The 23432-nt window shown below is 36.1% G+C and overlaps 1 protein-coding gene across 1 annotated transcript; it reads right to left on the bottom strand.

The window, feature by feature from the left end:
- Window positions 1–233: 233 nt before the first annotated feature.
- On the bottom strand, window positions 234–22636 carry LOC144343751 (fatty acid synthase-like). The gene is made up of 23 exons (XM_085502434.1): window positions 22510–22636; window positions 21621–21773; window positions 21346–21519; window positions 20727–20927; window positions 15615–15737; window positions 14680–15382; window positions 13714–13915; window positions 13152–13341; window positions 12734–12963; window positions 12045–12540; window positions 10854–11045; window positions 10010–10270; window positions 9415–9594; window positions 7885–9112; window positions 6767–7131; window positions 6134–6463; window positions 5930–6049; window positions 5524–5646; window positions 4514–4737; window positions 3849–4002; window positions 2960–3156; window positions 2574–2820; window positions 234–2337 (listed from the first exon to the last, which is right to left on the bottom strand). Exons 1-23 carry the CDS (start codon window positions 22634–22636, stop codon window positions 1892–1894), a joined length of 6666 nt encoding a protein of 2221 aa, XP_085358560.1. The 3' UTR covers window positions 234–1891.
- Between the last annotated feature and the right edge of the window lie 796 nt (window positions 22637–23432).

Raw genomic sequence — 23432 nt, 5'->3', positions numbered from 1 at the left:
AAACAGGTTTAAACATGGTTTGCACATAAATGCCGACAGAAAAGGTCGCCAGTTTTAGTTACCAAAAAAAATCAACTTGGTTGCTTATAGATCCAATATCTAGAGGTCAAAACTTAATTGCGATTCGTAACGAGAAATGCATCTCCCAGTCGGGAGACTTTGCTATAAAAATTAATTCCTGGGTTTTCCCCATGAAGAGCGACGGAACTAATAATTATGACGCAACACAGCAGTAATCATTCAATATAACTACATTTAATACTCGTGATCGAGCGCAAAGGCGTTACATCAATAATGCGTTAATATACTACAGAATAACGTTAACTACTTAACTGTAACCTAGGGTACTCTAACTGTAGTTGATATCATATTCGTATCACCGTCGTACTAGTAACCACGTAACGAAATGTATACATATTCTCACTCGTATTGATATCGTATTCGAACTAATACTCATAACAATCAGGTAAAAGTAATCGCATGTATGTAACCGTCAATAAAATCATGTAACTATGTAGTAGCTATAATCATTTATGTAACGATACTTGTAATCTAAACAGTGTAACTAAATTGCTGTATCTCATTCACTATGAATTATAAACACCAGTAATTTAACACTAAGTACAGTCATAAAATGTTCTGAATTATGAACAGGGTGAAAAAGTGATGAAATACAATAATCCAATCTATGCCTCTATTATTCAATGAAGTCAAAGTCTAAAATTGTTATGAGTGCTATTACTGGAATTTATTTCATGTCTACGCAATATAAAGTCATCTCACTAACATCAGTATTGCTCTGGCTTTCGAACGGTTCGCCAGAACTCCAATAACTGTCAACAGAAAATTCAATATGGCGGCGCCAACATGGATGTGACGTCACAAAAAGTATTGATGTCAACAATAAGGAGATCCAATCACGTCGATATCTTAGCATTTTCCCTTCTTAGAGAGGCTCCATCATGATTTGCGGCACTCGCAGTTCTACTCGGCAGAAACCCACTGGGAACTATGATCGAAATAGTGTCTAGCATTTACATATACATTACATCTAACCATATAAAAGAACAAAATACATAATGTTTCACATATCTATTAGCTGGTCATCTGATTTATTAACAGTACACACGCTAAAAAAAACATGTTTTCGGCTGTTGGCATGGTAGGACGTGCACGTGAAGCTAAGGGTTTATAACTAAAACCTATTCTCATATACGTATTTCTAGCGGAGAGGATCGCCAAATTAAATATTCTACCAGCTGGTCATGTTGCCTCATTAGTTATGGCCATATGTAATTCCCAGAGAAAAAAACTTGTCATAGATGTTTGCAAATACCTGGATATTATGTACATGAATAATGCTATATTAATATTTTATTAGCTGGGCACATGCCCTCATCAAATATGCGCATATCTAATTCTGGAAGATACATTACAGAATACCCATTTACTACTAATTTGGTATTGTCTGTAAGAATGAATAGATTTGAATAAATTAGCTGATTATAAACGTCACTATTTAGGTGCACATCTAATTTTCAGCAAAATGTCAATTTACTAAGACTAGAAATTAAAATACATAAATTAAAAAAATAACATACACTTTTAATGCTACTAATTTCTATGTTTTTCATTAAACTACTACTGGTTGAACAGATTAAATTAGTATGTAAAATAAATTGCGTGCAAAAGTGAAACTACTTGAAATAGAAGCATTCTTACTTTTTTTTTAAACAGCTCACCTTAACAACCATCTCCAAGATTTTAGAATTGAGGTGATAGTCTGTGGTGAAACACATACCCATCAAACTTTTTAGTTAGTCAGTTAATCATGTTATACACCCAACACTAATAACTGATAACATATTCATAGTTACACGATTAAACGGATTTATCTTTTATCTAAACAGTTATCTTTGCAGCTAGATTTTAATTTATTCATTGTGAGTTGTCGGATGTCATGCATTGTCATGACAATATTGTAATCTCGTTCCAAAGTTTGCCGAATTTCAACACCCATCAACGAATCCAGTCCCAGATCACCCAGAGTGGTAGTAGGATTCAAAGTGGATGGATCCTCGACGCCTAAAATATGTGCAATGGAATCCACCAAGGTGCGACGTTTGATATGCGTCTCTCCAGACATGACAAAATGTGATACATCTGGCAGTACATAGCTAGACACCACTGGATGTTGTTGAGCAAGAAAAGTATCGAGAGTAGACAAATAAAAGGCAACTTTCTGAGGCACTGTACCCCCTACCACTGAATTATTGTAGCCCATAGTGTCTGGCACAATACCAACATCTTCGATAGCACCCCATTGTATGGCCAATGCTGATGAGAAAAACACAAATTAAGATAAAAATTGCTTATTTTTATTTGAGTATTCAATATCTGATCTATATATTTTGTCTGTTCAGCACTTTTCATTACTATGATCGATGACAATTAACACTTTCAATTCGTTTGCATTTTGTAAATTAACAATTCATTGGTAGTGTCTATGAAAAATAATACTTCATTATATTAGATCTTTAAAAAATAAAATTTTTGATTTATTTGTCACTAACCTGGATATCCATCATAATATCTCTTTTCACAGATTCTTTCCATGGCCGAGTTTGCAAATCCATAATTAGTCTGTCCAGCGTTGCCACGTCCACTCACAACAGATGAGTACACAACAAACCAGTCCATACTGTCAGCACAGAGCTTACGAGTGGCTTGGTCCAGATTGCATGTACCAATATACTTGGCAGCACAGACTGATTGGAAAGACTCAGAAGTCTGATTTTCAAATAAGCCATCCTTCATAACCTTAAGAAGACAAATATGAATTGCCATTTCTATACGTGCACACTCTGTATCTACAAAATGAGGTGCGTCTGACAAAAGTGAATACAGAATAGAAATGTTGTAATGGCATTGAATATTTCATTAATTTTACAATATTTACCATTGCAAGATGAAATAGTCCCCCGATTGGTGCCATTTGGCTGGAGTCTTTTATTAATTTCTCAGCTCCATCACTTTCAGTTATATCTATAGTCGAGATGACGACATCAACTCCAACGTCACGCCATTGTGTCACACACCGACTCTGATAGCCATTGCGAATACCTGATCTAGATGTCAGCACAAGGTGAAGTGCTCCTACAAACAAGTCAGAAATTATAAGTTGATATTTTTGAATGACTAGAAGTCTAATGAGTTTTATACTGTAAATACCGACTGGTGTTGACGGTGACACCTACCCACCAATTCTAAGAATTGAAAATTGAATTATTTTTATTTTCGTCTATTAATGACTCCAAAATTATATTATCACTAATTGTATTATCACTAACTCGGTTGTAGGATTTTGTCAAAACATGGAACATACATTGTACATTTTAATGTACGTCATTTTATTTTCATGGGCTGTCTAGAAAATTTGTTCAAAATGTCCAGACACAAAGAGCATGCATGCATGCAGGTGTGGCAGGGAATGACTTACTCCTTAATAAAGACTTACTTTAGGTTAGTTTGTTTCATTGAATGTTGTTCTTGAGCGATCATGTTTCGTACATCATGTGGCACATATGCACACATTTGATTAATGATCCAATTTTAGATGACAACGAACGGCAACCTTTTAAAATCAAAACTGACCGACTGGCGGCCATTTTGTTTGAAACAATAATTTTCCGGGCAATAAATCTGACATATCCTGACAATTCACATTTATCATACTTGATATCTTCCGTTTTTTATTTACTTTAATAATTTATTATTCAATTATATAATGTGAACAGATATTCTTATTTGTAACCAGGTGTACATTCTTAACAAATAAAATCACCTACCTCTCTCAACTAGCCAGTTAGCTAACTCTAAACCAAACCCTCCAAGACCACCAGTTATAATGTATGTTTTCTTGGGATGACACACACTACGTGATATTGCAGGGATTTGTACAGGGCTGGGCACAGTTACACAACCCGATTCTTCACTGCAAACCTGTGAAAAGTTATTTAATATTCAATGTCAGTGAAGAAGATAATATGAAAACTGAAAATAGTGAAGTATTTCATGCATCATCGGCCTCTTATCATACGTACGAGATTCGATTTGTGAATTACCATCTTGTTGTATTGCATTTTTATTTTAAAGTTACCATAAAACACGTTTTTCTATTTTTATATATTTTAGTATTCTGAAACTCCAACATAACCTGTAAACAAAAACATTAAACTGACACATGGATCAGAAACACGATTTTTTTGTAGGTTTGCGGCTTGCACAGCCTGAACAAATAGAACATATTAAAACAACTGAATGCTGAATGTGAAAGATGCCACCATTTAGATTACTATTAATACAATTGTAGAAAACAATTATCAGACATTTTTGCTGTCTGTGGTCAACATTTACTGTTTTTCAAATAAGGCTCTATATAGCAAATCTCAGTTGTTCAGTAACAGGTAGTAAATTTTATATAATATACATCGTGCATAAATCGAATACCAACCTGGATTAGCACTTTACCAATATGTTTGCCTTGTGCCATGAATCGAAAAGCACCCTCAACATTATCATGTGCAAATACTGTTGTTTTTAGTGGTTGTACAGCTCCGAATTCTATTCCTTGAGAGACTAAATCATAAACCGACTGCCAGTCTGAGTTGGCACCTTCGAACAGGGCATCCAGTAAGATACCATGGAATGTTACATTACGCAAAAACAGAGACATACCTAAAGTAAACAGAATATACGTTCAGGATATATGTGACTAAGACTCTTTGAATTGGACACACATAGTTGAATCAGAGTCAATGTGAAGCTACTTACGGGATTATGCCTGACTGGCTACCCAACCATAACACCTAACATTCAGACCAATCAGAGACCAGGTTGTTTGTTGGCATTTTGTTTTTGTTTTTTGGACTTGTATATATGCGCCGTTTGATTACAAACATTCACCATTTCATTGTTACCAGCACATATTTTCAACATTTAAAGTGCAACCGTACAAGATTACTAAATATGGCTATATTAGCTGATTATAATATATACGGAGTTGAACATTCCGACCTGCATCCAGTGGGTGAGTAAACAATTGTTTTTCTGTAATCGTTGATAGTGTGATTAATATTGAATCTTGCGATCAAAGCAACTGTCGAGTCCTTGGCTCGATTCACTATATAAGCAAAGGGCCTTATTGTCGTTTTTAAGCGAGATCTGTTTATGTACCTTCATCTTGTGTCTGCACTTGTATCCGCAACTTACACGACAGAAGCGACAATGTTAATATTCAGATATGGCGATAACTTGAGACAGGCATACAATTTGTTAAATCGTATTGATTTGAACAGAAAATTCCAAACTTGTTGTGTCATATCACTCACTGTAGTTTTAAATTATTCGTGAAAAAAATAATGGGCCATAAATGACACATTGTAGTGAGATTTCAATGAGTTCAGTTAATATGAATTTAATAATAATGATATTTTATAAACTGCAGACAATTGTCGAACATACCCAATGGTGAATTATTGGAAAGATCATATTTGCCAATTTCCAAGAATCGACCGTGACGTGCCAGTAGTCTAGTGCTCGCCTGTAATTTCTCTTCAGCCAGAGAGTTCAAAACAACGTTAACACCTACAAGACAAAGGATTACAGGATTCAAAACAAGATTCTGTTACAATCACTGTATTTGCTTTACTAGAAGCTCAACTGTCATAGCACATATTCAACATATAATACCATCGGCATGACATTGTCCTTCGTTCACACGCGACATGAGAAGAATAAACACAATATATATCATCCAAAATAAATGGACATTTGTGTTGAGTCAGAATAACACTGTTACTTGCTGAATGCACATTATTCAATGAGTCATATGTCTTTTTGTAAGTTACCTAAGTTGGCATAAACCTACCCTTTCCTTTAGTGGCTATCAGTATCTTCTGCTCAAATGAGGAATCTCTGGAATTACCAAAATGTTTTTCATTCATTTCTGGAAACCTTGTCATTAGGTAATCTTTCTTTTCCTGGGAACCTGAGGAAACAAATCATGAACACATAAACAAATATCTATATTACACCTTGTGAATCCTGATACATCAGTGTGTAAGAGTCTTACCAACTGTTGTGAATACTTGACACCCCTGATGTAGGGCCACAGAAATGGCAGCTTGTCCAACACCACCTGATCCAGATTGTATCAGAACACTCTCTCCCTTTCTCAGCTGCCCTCGAACAATCAGTGCATAGTATACAGTCGCATAGACAACAGGAACTGAGGCAGCTTCCTCCATAGTCATTGAATGCGGTATAGCCCAGGTGAAGTTTTTATCAACACTCACTGTGGTTGCTAGACCTTTATCAGTTACCAGTCCCATCACACGCTGGCCTGCAGTGTTACGACCAGAGAATTCCATTCCCAATACACAATCATGGGAAGCAACATTACCTAAAATTGCAAAACAAGTTATGCATTCGTGAACATTCGTTTGGAGATATGCGACTGTTTCACTGCTAATGAAAAATTTTCAGATGTAAATTAAATCAGGTGCAAATGTGCTTTCAGATTGTATGAAGATCTGATTAGTGTTTGTTTGAAATCGCTGCATAAGAACGACGTAGTATCTCTAAATTCAGAACTTTTCTGACAACTCAATGTACACTTCAGATAAATATATTTCGTATAAGATATTCTTAATTGTTCCTGTATTAGATGTTATTAAGCCAATTTGATTATAGTTGTTCACCATACCTGGTAAAGCATCAGGAGGTAGTTTACCAGTGGCTAACATTATGTCCCGGAAATTAAGAGATGCGTAATAAACATTACAAATCTCCTTGCTCTGACCAAGGGATTCTGACGTTGCATATCTCAAAGGTGATGCGATCCATGTCAGTGAACTGAGATCACCACGCGTCAATATGTTAACATATGCGTGTGGTGTCAGGATGGTGCTGGATTGAGTGGAAGTGCTGAATGGCACATGGTGAAATGATCCCCATTTGCCGTCACGGTAAATATTCATCACTAAGTCTTGTTGCATTATCTTTTTCAATGTTTTGTCCCCCAGGTCTAGTAGTTTTGCGTCATTCTCCAGACTAGCATTGAATATACATCTGTGAAGATGTGATAAATTATATTACATTACAACTCATAAATTCTGTTGTGACACATGACAAACATTAGTTAAGCAACGATGAAAGCATAAATAACACATTAATATTTCATTTGAGACAATTTATGAATGAGACATATACAGCTTACACTGGTTCTAAAATAACTAAAAAAAGGCGCATGTTACCCATATAGGGAATGTGCTTTGTTTACATTTACATTTGTTTCTCTTTAGCAATTCCATTATAATACTACCAATAATAGCCACGACCATCGATGCGTTCCATTGTATAAAAAACTTGGCTGATGTTGTAAATATACAGCTTTAGCCATATATGTGTTAATTTGTATACCAATACATTACCTATACATAAATGCATAACATCTGTCATCTATGCGTTTATCTGCAAAACACTACCCGACTCACAAATGCACAAATCCGCTAATACACAATGCCCGAGAATGGAACCACACGACGTTTGGTTCAAACTCATAATCAACACCAATCAACATCAATAGTATACGCAAATGTATATTATTTAGCGCTACTTCATGAATATTCATTTGTTGACGATTTTTCCTTTGCAAACAAAATGTACGTCGTCTACAAGTACAATATACTGTTGTAGCCAATCGCTAGAACAGGTCAGGAACTGTTACATGACGGAATGCATAGATGGCTAAGGTTATACATTTACAACATAAGACAAGTGGTGCAATACAATGTGGAAAACAAATCAAATCAATAGAATTACCTAAGTCTATTTCCACCTGGTTCCTGCTTTAAACAGTTCAACATACCAACAATGCCAGAATCCACGGCACCATTCACCAGCAACCAGATTTTCTCTTTCATAGGCTTCCCTTGATAATTTGAGATTGCCTTGTTCAAAGTATCTACCCATTTAAAGTTAGCACCATTCACTGACAAAATGAAGGACTTCTCATTAAATGAAACACGTTTTCGACACAGAAACAGTGTTGACTGCAAACCATCAGACTTTTGAGAAACAATTTCAAAGTTGGCTGACTCTAAAACTGTCGCCCATTGGTCTTCACTGAGAAACATTTCATACTGTTGCTCCAAGTAACATTCATTAGACATATCTTGTGATATAAACTCCAAGACTGCAGGTGTTGTGAAATTTATGGTTCTTTCATGTAGCAGCAGAAACCCACCCTCTATCAAAGCCGATGATATGTTACTCAGAGCTGAGGGAATGTTTGACACCCTGGCAAGGCCCTCTGCAATAACAAGATCAGATGAACTGACATCACCAGGTGGTGATTCAGAAAGATCCCATTTTGTCATTGTGTAAGCAAACTCCTCCTCTTTCAACGACATGACTTTTTCAGATTGATCACTCAAGATATATTTTAGCTGTAGCATTGGTTGTGAAGAATTCAATATTGGAATCACTTTGCTGTACAAGCCACTTCCCCTAACTTCCACAATCTTCATCTGCATGCTTGGCATGTTCTCCATCACCACATCAAGACAATATTTTAGATATCTCCCAGTAGTTAGAACGCTCAGTAACTTATCATTCTGCATCAGATCAGAGTTGAGACTCAATACATCCTGTACGTCTTTAGTGAATGATGTACTCACCTCCAGATTGTAGATTGCATGGAGGATTTTGATCAGACCGTACTCTGGATCATTCATGTATTTCTTTACATCGTCATTGACTACCATACTTAACTTTCTACTGTTTAACATCTTCTGTTGATATTGACACGTTTCCTTGACCTGACATAACAGATCTAGGGCGTACTTTTCACAGACCTGTTGGTAATTCACCAGTTTCAGATCGTCGCTCATAATTTGTTTTTCATCATATGGTACGAATATATAACGCCCAAAGTTTGATGGAGTTTGCTGTAGTTGACGTCTTGGAGCCACAGTAGTATGTAGATCATATATCTCTATGCCACCAGCAATACATCTGTTAGTGTATGTACCAACAGTCACCTTCACTTCTGTAGATGAAATTATATATTCAATCAAATGAGACAAACTTTGAAAAGACATGCATGACAACTGACATATACAGTATCTTACTCCATTTGTATATGTTAGCTACTGAATACTGTCATGCTATGAAAGACTAGAACAAAGATTCTAGTCCAGTATATAGTCCCACTGGTACATATATCACTGGTATAACATTGGATTAAAATTGTCAAGAGACACACTGATTGTATAATTAATTGTAGTACTACGGTACTGTTCCTGGGACTTGCATACACTTTCCATTAAATAGCACATTAGATTGACCTACCAGTCTTTCCACCCTGCTCGCAGATCACCCTCTTGAGATGTTCAACAGGATCTATTCGGATTGATCTAATTCTTGTTGGTAATCTAAGGCTCCTGCCGGGCTGTTGCAACATCTGTATTTGTAACATTGTGTCAGTAAACGATACCCAGTTATCATTCCATGTCAGCCATCCATGGTTACCTGTGACCATTACAAGTAATCAGCATATACAGGAATTTAAGGTAATTGGAAACATACATGTGACTAAGAAACATAATGTAAAGTTTGTCTTAACTCTTTACAAATGACTCTTCCTTGTAGGTTAAGCTGTATATTGATAATATGAATGGGAATTTGTTTGATAAATTGGGGCAAGTACTACTGCATAGTATTTTTTCTCAAATTGGCAGTTATGGTTAATGATAATGGTCAAAACAGCTTGGACATACATGCATGTTCAACCCACGTATTTATATCCTTTGCAGAACTTTTCTCTCAAAACAACACTTACACTTATTTACACTTATAGATGTAATGCTTAATTAGTTAGCTGGTTAATTGGATACTGGGGTCTTCTTTCAAACAAATAGCAAATATATGAAGCAGATGTGCTTACCAGAATTGCCAGCTCGGACTATTCCTTGGAAATTTGCTCCATAATCATATCCTCGGAGTCTTAGTTCTTTGTATACATCACTTCCAGGTAGCTCCAATAATTCAGTATCTACTGTACTTCCTTCTTCATCTTCCAAGACATCAAGGAGTTGCAATGATTCATCAGTGATTTCTACTTTGCCGGATGCACGTAACTGATGACTTTCAGAAACTTCAAATATTCCTGTAGTTGGTGCTAGACACACTTCTAGAGTCACATTCCCTATAAATTAAACATTGCGTAACTGTTGAGATCGTGACTTGTTACTAACCAGCATCTGGCTAAGGAGCGTTAATCTAGACATAATGGTTTTCTTATTTACTTTCAGATATCACCTTATATCAATTTGGCAAGCAACACATTACATTATGAGTTACAATATAATCCATCTAGTAAATACACGAATATTTATAAAGATGAACAAATGTGGTTTAAATCAGTTATCATGGCATATATCTTAAAGATAGGCAACCAGGCTGTAACACTCTTCCATTCCTTAAACTGAAAAGCACCATACTGCTCCAAGTTTACATTTGCAGTTCAATTATGAGTAAACACGTGTCATATCACATGGCATATATATATCCAGGATTATGTATGCAAATATGCATCTTGTTTGAAATTATTATTTGCATATTGTAAACATCTTAGCATTTTACTTCATATATATGTATTTAGTACCACAATGTAAGTATTACATATACAGAAAAAATGACATAAAACACAGTCCAAGGCTTTTTAATAATACCATCATAAAAGGATGTCAACATAAAACTCACCTTTGAACTTTGAATTATAAACTTACCTTGACTTGGCAAAACTGTAGCTCTGTGTATGGTGACATCTTCAAAGACTACCGGAATCTGTTGATATGGTAACCCACGTATTTTAGCCAGAGTTTTCCATGCAAGAAGAAGGTATCCCGTGGCTGGGTATAACACTCTGCCATCAATGCAGTGATCACGCAGATAATGGTCTTCTGATGATGGTGATACATCTAATGGAAAGGAAAATATATTATGCAATGCACAGAAGATATCATCAGAAAATGAACAATATGCGTAGTATCAATGCAATGGGACTTGCTGTTTCAAAAATATCATTTTTCACCATAAATGATTGTGGTTTTTAACAAGAATTTTTACCAAAAATGACAAAAATATTCACCAAAATTAGATAATTAAAGATATCATTACAAAATGAACAAATCTGAGAGAGGTAACCATGTAGTACCTATATATGTAATAACATCAAAGCAATTGGACTTGTCGTTTTTAACAAGAAGTCGAAAATATCACTTTTTACCAAAATTGAGAAAAATATTCACCAAAATTAGAGAACTAAAGATATCATTACAAAATGAACAAGTCTGAGAGAGATCCACATGTAGTACCTATATATGTAATATCAAAGCAATTGAACTTGCGGTTTTTAACAAGAAGTCGAAAATATCACTTTTTACCAAAAAATGCCAAAAATATTCACCAACATTAGACAATTGAAGATATGATCATGAAATGAAAAAATCTGAGAGAGGTCTACCCAAGGTACATATACACCAAGTATCAAAACATTTAGGCTTGTTGTTTTCAAGAAGAAGTCAAAAAAGTAAAACATTGACACGACCGACGGACGGCGGACGACGGACGACGGACGGTGACGGACAATCACTCATATGATGAGCTTCGTTCGACAAAGCCGACAGCGGAGCTAAAAATGGAATACGAATTTGATTTTAAATATAGTTTCAAAATCAAACAGTTCACGTAATACCGGGAGTCTCGTAGTGCACGAAATTTAACAATGAAAAAGTCATATTAATAATAATTGACTTTTCAATCTCGTGACACTGAGCAAACTGTCAAGAAAAATAAAAAATGATTTTAGCATAGAAATGAATGTAAAAATACAAATATGTTTCATGACTTTCTTAGCTTTCAGATATTGAATATATATGACATGGCTTTGTTTCATAATGTTATTTATAGATACTTGCCAATAATATACGAGGCTACTGCATTACTCTGCCCACTTCCCGTGGTGAAATCCTTGGCTTCCGGGACATGCCATTGCTGTGAGTGATCCCAGTGGATCAACGGAGCGATGGATGGTGTACTTCTCAAAACCGGATACTGCACTTCTGGGAATAGTTTGTTGATGTTTAATGTCATTCCATTGAGGTAACATTTCCCAACGTTAGACAAGAAGAATTCAAGATTGTTTGGATAGTTGCGTTTCATTAGTCCAATAAAGGCACAGTTTGAACTGAGAGAGCGTTTCAGAATGGCTTGCAGCAGGCAATGAGGAGAGACTTCAATTGTGATAGCATTATATGGTACATGAGACGAGGCTTCTTGAAATAGCACAGGATTGACTAGATTATTTACATGGTAGTCAGCTGAGCTATACTTGGCTAGTTTGGTGTTCCAGTTCTCTTGCGAAATGGAGGAACTGATCCATCGTGGTGATCTCTGACGAGGGTATTTGATAACCTGCAATACAATATACAAAATCACAATATGAAAAACTTAATGTAACAATGCTGTGTGGCAATCATTCTGTCATGGCATTTACAGGATAGTTAGGACATAACATGCCATCCGTGTTGGATATGGGTTGTATCTTGATTGCGACAACAACTGCTCTTTGATTGAGATTCACATTCACGTCTGGAATTATTATTACCTTTGTTAGAGCATTTTTCAGATTTGGTGCAATCTGGGCCATGTAGTGGGAGTGGAAGGCAACATTTGAACTGTTCACTTCTTTAGCAAATATGCCTTGCTGTTTCAGATCACTAACAAAGTCAGCAACTTTAGATTTTGGTCCTGATATTGTGACAGTGTCTTCTGCATTATGACATGCAGCAACCACGTCATCAGGACACATCAATTTAGCTTCTTCCCATGACAATCCTAAAAAACAAATACAGGTACAAGTTTTATATGTTCCAAGACAAGTTAAGAGAGTCATAACTAAAACAGAAAAATAGAAACGCATGTAATGCTTATCAACGGTATTTGCAAAACAACAATGAAAAACAAACATGGGTCATGGGTTGTTTGTCCGACTCTGGAACAAAAGGCCCGCACATACAACTTACCAACAGCAGCCATGCCACCAGCTGGTAGCTCAGCATCAATAACACACTTGCCTCTCCAGTAAGCAGCAAGAACAGCCTCTTCAGCTGTAAGGCAGCCATCAGCATAACCACAACCTAACTCACCAACTGAATGTCCAATAATACCATCAGGTTCCACACCTATGAACTTTAAGAGGTCTACTAAACCAACCTGAATAAAGTAACAAATGCTCATGTCACTTTGATTGAAAAATAAGTTTCCTTCAACACACTTACTCAATGGAGTACAAGCACGAATTACGGTTGTGAGTTTCAGTTTAATTTGTCAACTATGAAAACTTCAAACAAATATTTTATAATGTAATTTGAGGATGTAATTTAAGCTTCATCACTAGGGAACTAAAAGTATACCAAACAGCGCATACAATTTAGTTACATAATCAAACACGATGTAAGTGGTACATGCCATTTGTTTGAAAGAGTAATTAAAATAACACTCTATTTCTAATTATTTTAATTAACCAAAATAATACAAAATGTACGAAACTTTTATTGTGAAAAAGATGAAATATTCATTTCTTACCTGAATTGATACAAGTCCTACAAAGGACTTGATCACGTTTTCATAGGTATTTTCATCACTGTTCATTATCATATCGTACACATTGATGTCTGTGTCTTTTAATGCCTCTGTACATTTCAAGATAGATTTCTTAAAAGTGTTTAGTTTCATCAAGTCTTTACCCATGCCTTGCCACTGCGTACCCATGCCAGAAAATATGTACCTAATAAATTAATATATAAAACGTACTAATAATATTTCAACTCCAATGGAAATGCCACACACAGAAGAATAACACTTCCAGTACTAGTAATATGACTGAATAAAAATAAAAAGTATATTTCCGTAATTCCCTCTGGCCATCTTTTCTCACATTCGTACAAAGGGAATAGAAATCGGAGATGTGTTAAATCCTGCTTTTTGATTAAGAAATCAACCTTACAGTAACACGGGAGCCATGTCCTACATCAGAATGCAGCTATCTGAAAACAAAGGAGATTTTGCATTGCTCACCTGACCACCGGAAGTGCGGGAAAATGGGAAGACTAGTTTTACAAAACAAATGTTCATCGTCATAAAAGGCTCACGTAATATAACTAGCACTAAACTAGTGTTTCATCAGTGTATTGTCTCATTATACAGAAAAGCTTACATGATTCACATTGCTGGAAAAAAACTCTTTAACCGCAACAGGGCTTCAGTTAATCACTTAAAACTCATCAAACTTGTGGCATAACGTCGTTATCACACCCTTACGTAATGGGAATCAGCGGCCATTTCTAGAAGTCTAAACCGAAAGTTTGATAACTCCTAACAGAATATTCATATATGGCTTAGTATATTTTGTATTTATATGTCCATATATAATATATATATTACTTCAAGTCACTATATATTCGTGTCCATTACACACAAGTTAAAATCGTCTTTTAGGGTCGATAGCTGAATCCCCTGTTGCGTGTTCATAATACACTAAATTTATCTTACCATATCGGTCTAGTCTCATAGTTTATTATCTGCTGGGTTTCTTGTATTTTATTCTCACTGTTTACAATCCTGTATCCCCTATATGGAAATCCAGTTGCTGGTTGGTTGCAAACATTATTCATCAATGATACAAAATCTGGCATTTTCGCATACTCCTCAACTTGGGATAGCAATTTATCCAAACCCTCCTGAGTTCGGGCACAACAGTGGAGGAGTCTAACATCGCTTTTTGGAATGTGTACAAATCTTATGCTGTGTGGTTTGAGAATCATATGAACATTGGAACCACCAAAACCGAATGAATTAATCCCAACCAAACCATCTGGTAATTCCATAGATTTATCCACTACTTTTAGTCTACCATCATGCAGTCCTGGAATATCAAGGCTGGCATTATTGAAATGCAGATTTGCTGGAATGACTCCTTTTTCCATGGCTAGAATTATTTTGGCAACAGCAGCAAGTCCAGCAGTGGGTTCCGGATGACCCATATTAGATTTCACAGAACCAACAAGTAGAGGGTTGTCTTTGTTTCTATTCTTACCAATGGCCTCAAATATAGCATTGATTTCTTGTAGGTCACCGACCTTTGTACCAGTTCCATGAGCTTCAACGTAAATAACATCTTTTGGGTCAATGCCTGCTTCTTTGTAAACTCTGTGTATAAGTTTTTTCTGTTCATTTCCAGACGGAAACGTAACACCTGAAAAAAGTAATGCATTCTTCTAATAGTCATGTTCATGTTGATATGGCAGGCATATCATATCAGTTTGTGTTATGCACAACAGCTTTATTCAAGAGTGATTTGTCATACGATTAAATTGTCATTGCTCAGATGTCAGTGGCTACCTACAGTCTATATATCTGGGTTGTATTTGGTCACAATTTAAAACATAACAGGTGAACACATACATATTGAATGTATACAAACTCACCTTGTTCTTTATACCCGTCAGTGTTAGTTCCACCATGAATTACAGTGGAATATACTCTCTTAGCATTAGAGGACCTCATCATTATGATTGCAACACAGCCTTCAGATCTACAATAGCCATTACCTGAAGAACAATTGTAAACATATCAAAAAACGACAAAATTAACTTTACCCCAACCACGATTCTAGAAAAAATATTGATTCTCCCTTACGCAAGAGATCATAACAGTAAACACAGCCTCGTTTTAAAAATTAAATTTGTGGGAAATCATGTTTATTGGAATGCTCTGATTAGATGGAAGTTCGAGCCTAGCAAGGTATGATAGAATTGGCCTGTTATGTTATGTTCAGATTCAAATAAGTATGAACCACTAATTTGACAGGGAAGTGACACTTATAATGCAGCAAGCTGTTTTAATTGCTGATTATATATTTTCGTGTCAAATGCATTTATTGGTCCACTGAAAAATCAAAATAATATTCCCTGTAACATAGACTCTTGTTGATCAAGGCATTTTTAAAATCATGGGTGTTAACTCCCCTCAACTTATGACCTGTTGTCCCCTATAAAATAATGGTTGCACCTAATATTAAAGTAAAGATGGTGGAGTATAGCGTTGATTCATCTCGTTCTACTCTGGATTACTTGGAGCCAATAAAGATCCTAGAAAGTTAATATTTACATGCTTGTGTGTTTTTTTGTTTGTTTTTTCACTGTCCTTGACTTTCCCAGTATGTTTGTTGATATTGACAACAATTCAGTCCTTTGCAAGGCTTCAATCAATGTTTTTCTTCACTACCTACACATATCCTCGTCGGGCACTATGTAGCTGGTGTGTTATATTTATCAAGGACAGTAGGGCATTTGTCACATTTAGTGCTCCAAAAAAATTATTCTCTGTCCAGGTGTATTTATATAAATAGATGCAGTTTCTTTGGCTTCAATGACATTCACTGGCTTCATGCATACAGGTATATTGGTTTACCTGTTTCAAGTTGAAATTTAGCCAATCTTATTAACCAAGACAGTTGGACATTTGCCACATGTCACAACACTCATTTCCAAGTGCCACAGTTTCAAACAAGTCGTCAAATCTGATATTGGCTGGAGCTTTTTTTTATATGGAAATGGACATGGTGAACGGCAAACTAGATGGTCAGAAAGTAATCAAAATAATCACAGGTTTGCTCCACCCACCCCACTATGAAGTGAAAGGCTGTTTATAAGGCCATTTATGATGGTTTCATTTTTTTATTAAAAATAGTTTTTAATTATAAACTTATATGGCTCCCACACCCAACCGTGGGGATCCACCAAACTAAACAACAGGTGTCACTATTACTATGAAAAATGTACTTTTTTATATTAAAACTACTGAATGTTTATACTTATGTTCTAAGAAGTTAGTTACTGAACGTGTAATATCATGCAATGCATTAGTTCATCCCATTGACTACGTGTTAAAATGGGTCTTAAATCACTTTGGTTTCTTATGTAATTGTTCGACCAATCTTGGACTTTAATTGTGCATGCAAAACATAGTTTGGGCTGTGTGTATTTTTGGGTGGGTACCATTTAATTTCATCACGTTGGCTACGTGTTAAAATGGGTCTGAATTCACTTTGATTTCTTAGGAAATCGTTCGACCAATCTTGGAATTCAATTGTACATGCAAAACATGGTTTGGGCCTTGTGTATTTTTGGTTGGGTACCATTTAATTTTATCACATTGGCTGCACAGTAAAATCGGTCTGAATTTACTATGGTTTCTTAGGTTATCGTTCGACCAATCTTGGACTTTAATTGTGCATGCAAAACATGGTTTGGGCCCTGTGTATTTTTGGTTGGGTACCATTTAATTTTATCACATTGGCTGCACAGTAAAATCGGTCTGAATTTACTATGGTTTCTTAGGTTATCGTTCGACCAATCTTGGACTTTAATTGTGCATGCAAAACATGGTTTGGGCCCTGTGTATGTTTGGGTTGATACCATTTAATTTCATCACCTTTGCTACGTGTTAAAATGGGTCTGAATTCACTTTGGTTTCTTTGGTAATCGCTCGACCAACCTCGCACTTTAATTGTGCATGAAAACTGTTTGGGTCCTGTGTATTTTTGGGTGGGTGCCATTTAATTTCTTCACTTTGGCTACGTGTTAAAATTGGTCTGAATTCACTTTGGTTTCTGAGGTAATTGGTCGACCAATCTTGGACTTTAATTGTGCATGCAAAACATGGTTTCGGCCCTGTGTATTTTTGGGTGGGTACCATTTAATTTCCTCACCTTGACTATGTGTTAAAATCGGTCTGAATTGTGCATGCAAAACATGGTTTCGGCCCTGTGTATTTTTGTGTGGGTATCATTTAATTTCATCACCTTGGCTACGCGTAAAAATTGGTCTGAATTCACTTTGGTTTCTTATGTAATCAATCAACCAATCTAGGACTTTAATTGTGCATGCAAAACATGGGTTGGGCCCTGTGTATGTTCGCTCTGATACTATTTAATGTCATCACCTTGGCTACGAGTTAAAATGGGTCTGAATTCACTTTGGTTTTTTATGTAATCGTTCAACCAATCTTGGACTTTAATTGTGCATGCAAAACATGGTTTGGCCCTGTGTATGTTTGGGTTGATACTATTTAATTTCATCACCTTTGCTACGTGTTAAAATGGGTCTGAAATAACTTTGGTTTCTTAGGTAATCGTTCGACCAACCTCGGACTTTAATTGTGCATGCAAAACTTGGTTTGGGTCCTGTGTATTTTTGGGTGGGTGCCATTTAATTTCATCACCTTGGTTACGTGTTAAAATGGGTCTGAATTCACTTTGGTTTCTTAGGTAATCGTTCGACCAACCTCAGACTTTATTGTGCATGCAAAACTTGGTTTGGGTCCTGTGTATTTTTGGGTGGGTGCCATTTAATTTCATCACCTTGGCTACGTGTTAAAATGGGTCTGAATTCACTTTCGTTTCTTTGCAAATCATTCGACCAATCTTGGACTTTAATTGTGCATGCAAAACTTGGTTTGGGTCCTGTGTATTTTTGGGTGGGTGCCATTTAATTTCATCACGTTGGCTACGTGTTAAAATGGGTCTAAATTAACTTTGGTTTCTTAGGTAATCGTTCGACCGACCTCAGACTTTATTGTGCATGCAAAACTTGCTTTGGGTCCTGTGTATTTTTGGGTGGGTGCCATTTAATGTCATCACCTTGGCTACGTGTTAAAATGGGTCTGAATTCACTTTGGTTTCTTAGGTTATCTTTCAACCAAACTTGGACTTTAATTGTGCATGCAAAACATGGTTTGGGCCCGGTGTATTTTTGGGTGGGTACCATTTAATTTCATCACCTTGGCTACGTGTTAAAATGGGTCTGAATTCACTTTGGTTTCTTTGCAAATCATTCGACCAATCTTGGACTTTAATTGTGCATGCAAAACATGGTTTAGGCCCTGTGTATTTTTAGGTGGGTACCATTTAACTACATTACCTTGGCTACGTGTTATAATGGGTCTGAATTCACTTTGGTTTCGTACGTAAATGTTCGAGAAATCTTGGACTATAATTATGCATGCAAACCATGGTTGAGCTCTGTTCATTTTTGGATGGGTACCAGTTAATTTCATCATCTTGGCAACTTGTTAAAATGGGTCTGAATTAACTTTGGTTTCCTACGTAATCGTTCGACCAATCTTGGAATGTAATTGTACATGCAAAACATGGATTGGGCCCTCTGTATTTTTGGGTGGGTACCATTTAATTTCATCACGTTAGCTACGTGTTAAAATGGATCTGAATTCACTGTGGTTTCTTAGGTAATCGTTTGACCAATCTTGGAATTCAATTGTACATGCAAAAAATGGTTTGGGCCCTGTGTATTTTTGGTTGGGTACCATTTAATTTTATCACCTTGGCTACACAGTAAAATGGGTCTGAATTTACTATGGTTTCTTAGGTTATCGTTCGACCAATCTTGGACTTTAATTGTGCATGCAAAACATGGGTTGGGCCCTGTGTATGTTCGGGCTGATACTATTTAATGTCATCACCTTGGCTACGAGTTAAAATGGGTCTGAATTCACTTTGGTTTCTTATGTAATCGTTCAACCAATCTCGGACTTTAATTGTGCATGCAAAACATGGTTTGGGCCCTGTGTATGTTCGGGTTGATACTGTTTGATTTCATCACCTTTGCTACTTTGCTACGATTCTTAGGTAATTGTTCGACCAATCTCGGACATTAATTGTGCATGCAAAACTTGGTTTGGGTCCGGTGTATTTTTGGGTGGGTGCCATTTGATTTCATCACCTTGGCTACGTGTTAAAATGGGTCTGAATTCACTTTGGTTTTTTAGCTAATCATTCGACCAATCTTGGACTTTAATTGTGCATGCAAAACATGGTTTAGGCCCTGTGTATTTTTGGGTGGGTACCATTTAATTACATTACCTTGGCTATGTGTTAAAATGGGTCTGAATTTACTTTGGTTTCATACGTAAATGTTTGACAAATCTTGGACTTTAATTGTGCATGCAAAACATGGTTGAGCTCTGTTCATTTTTGGATGGGTACCATTTAATTTCATCACATTGGCTACATGTTAAAATGGGTCTTAATTCACTTTGGTTTACTACGTAATCGTTCGACTGATCTTGGACTTTAATTGTACATGCAAAACATGGATTGGGCCCTGTGTATTTTTGGGTGGGTATTATTTAATTTCATCTACGTTTCATCTTGGCTATGTGTTAAAATGGGTCTGAATTCACTTTGGTTTCTTACGTAATAGTTCAACCAATCTTGGACTTTAAATATGCACGCAGCCAAGGTACACCTATAGACATTAATGTGGACATTCAGTTCTTTTTATTTAGATAATGGCAATTTGTTGGTCAGAGCGCCCTCTAGTATTTGTGGGGAATCATGTTTATATGGAATGCTCTTATTGGATGGAAATTCGAGCCTAGCAAGGTATGATAGAATTGGCCTGTTATGTTCAGTTTCAAATAAGTATGAACCACTAATTTGACAGGGAAGTGATACTTATAATGCAGCAAGCTGTTTTAATTGCTGTTGTGGTAGAGTTTTTGAATTGTATAACATTTACCTTGTTCATCAAATGACTTGCACAGTCCTTCAGGAGACAACATACCAAGCTTCATAAACTGCACTGATGTATTGGGTTTGACATTTATATTAACACCAGCTACAATGGCGGCATCACACTGACCACTGCGGATAGCTCTCAATGCATGTTCCATAGCAAGTAAACTGGATGAGCAGGCTGTATTTAGCAGATAACTTGGCCCTGTACAAGAAAACTACATAGATTAAACTATTGACTAACACACTTTATTCACAAATAGTCGCCGAGCAAGATGACTTGTTTTCTACCGCCATTGCTTGTAATGTACTTTGATGGTAACAGGAACAAGAAGGGATACACTTGCGTCACCCGCTCTCATATGACTGAAGACTGAATGCTCACAAAGTATATAAAATTAACTAGTAAACTACCAAAGTATTTACCGTCTGAATGCAACGTCTGTGTGCTGCTTGGTAAAATCTGATCAAACATATTTTACATTTGAATTAAATTTTCATGCGAGTCACATGACAGTAACATTTGTTACACTAAAGAAAAACGTTTACATCCTGTGATACGAATGAGATATCTTTGCTATCATAAATATGTATAGATTTAAATAATAAGATTTGATACTCACCCTTGAAGTCAAAGAAATAGGATATTCTATTAGCAAACATAGCGGGACAACAACCAGTCATGCTGTATCCAAGTAATACCTCGGCGTCACTGGTGAGTGCTTCAAATGTTTCCGAGCCGTTAGCACCAACAAATACACCAGTATTGGTGCCTCTCAATATCTGGGGATCAATACCTGACACAAATAAAAACAAACTTTGTCATTAGCAATCACATGTATTACGTCCAAAAAACAAATGAATTATGGTTGATTGTCTGTGAGGGTAGTAAACATACCTGCATCTACTATTGCTTCGTAAGTTAACTCCATGAGTATTCTTAGCTGTGGGTCCATGGTGTTTGCTTGTTTTGGATGAACACCAAAAAAGGAAGCATCAAATCTACTTAGATCTTTAATTTTGCCACTTTTCCTTGGTAAGCCATGGAGACCTGGAATGTGACACAGAAATCATCACTCATCACCTCATTTATACTTCATATTGTTTACAGCGAACCCCAAAATAAACTGATCATTGTTACCAAAGTATTATAATATGCTGACGCTCCTACATAGAAGAATACAACAATGGTGCTGGGTGGTAAAAACGACAAAAATAATCGTTTACTGTGGGATAATCGATATGTGTGTTTTACTTCCCAACGTGTTTACCCACGTTACCTAAATTAAAAATTCAGTAATGACTATAATTATGACTGAATATCATGAGATGTTATTTGAATGGTCTAGCCCATCATAAAATTATAACTATGAATTAGACTTTGTCATGTTGCAGATGTGCTCTTAACATCGTGGGCAGTGTTTCTCTGTGGAGAGCAACTTTCCATTCACCATTGCAATAAAGGTCTGGTCAGTAGACTGACCCATAAGTGATCTAAGCCACGAGATTTTAGACAACGCTTAACTAGAATGTAATGAAAACCGTTTACATCGAGGAAATATGAAAATAATGATTTTTTGGAATTCCAGCCGTTGAAAGGAAAGTCATAACATTCACTGCTAACAATGTTCCTTGTAACATTGCAATGGACATTTTATGATCAGTTCACACGCACGTCCTTAGATACCATGACAGTCTGCCAAAATAATAACTTTTAACCAGAAAATAATCTGATTCTTGGCTAAATCAAAATTAAATTTACAATAGAAAGAATATAAATAAAATACCTGGTTCCCATCTTCTGTTATCTTCTGTTACCATGTCATCTTTGTTGATGAGATGTTGCCAGAATTCCTCCAAATTATCGGATTCTGGAAGCCTGCATCCAATACCACTAATTACAACGTCATCCATAACTGTTTCCATTACTGGGAAATAGGGTAGTTAAAATACTTTATCTCAAATGTGAGAAAATACATTTAGAGATTACTCGAAAATAACAGAGTTTCTTACACATACATTCTTGCAATAATTTGTTCGAATTGATAAGCTGTACTGCTCGACGTGTAGCAATATTTAGAAAGCAATTGCTTTCCAGACATGACATATGTATCATACTTAGCAACCATTTTTAAACCCAATTAAACTACTTGCAGTGTACAATATGTACTTGGATCCCTATGAATCTGCTTGTGCCTTGAATTGTACATTGCATATATAATCCAAGTCACCCACATTTGCCGTGATATTGAATTACTCTAATCTATTGCACAGATGCATGTTGCGTCTAATACGTAAAACAAAACAAAACATGGAAAAAACAGGTAATTATTTGACAAATTTGGCAGGATTTTCACCGCCGTGTTGAAGAATCAACATGCCTGAAAGTGTACTTTAATTATACAAAGTGAACATTGAACCATATGTGATAATACAAAGCTCGTTGTGAATACTGCTGAAGTGAGCATGACACTCTGTGTCTCTGATGGCGGACTACATAGACAGTCTGTAATGTGACTGTATGTTGTTGCGTTAATATTATTTGTGACTGTCAAAGCATTGATGATATTGATGTAAGCTGTATAATCATCTTAGTAATAAATTGTACCAATACAGTATCTTACAGTGGTAGCTCTGTTCGATTATTCAATTTTGTAAAGAATTAGGAACGTTTGAAAAGTTTTCTAGTATAACCGAGCAGTGTGTTTCG

This window comes from Saccoglossus kowalevskii, chromosome 8 (genome assembly GCF_978046115.1).
Source record: "Saccoglossus kowalevskii chromosome 8, keSacKowa6.1, whole genome shotgun sequence".
NCBI classification, from domain to species: Eukaryota; Metazoa; Hemichordata; class Enteropneusta; family Harrimaniidae; genus Saccoglossus; species Saccoglossus kowalevskii.
This window is presented reverse-complemented; position numbering and strand designations above follow the sequence as displayed.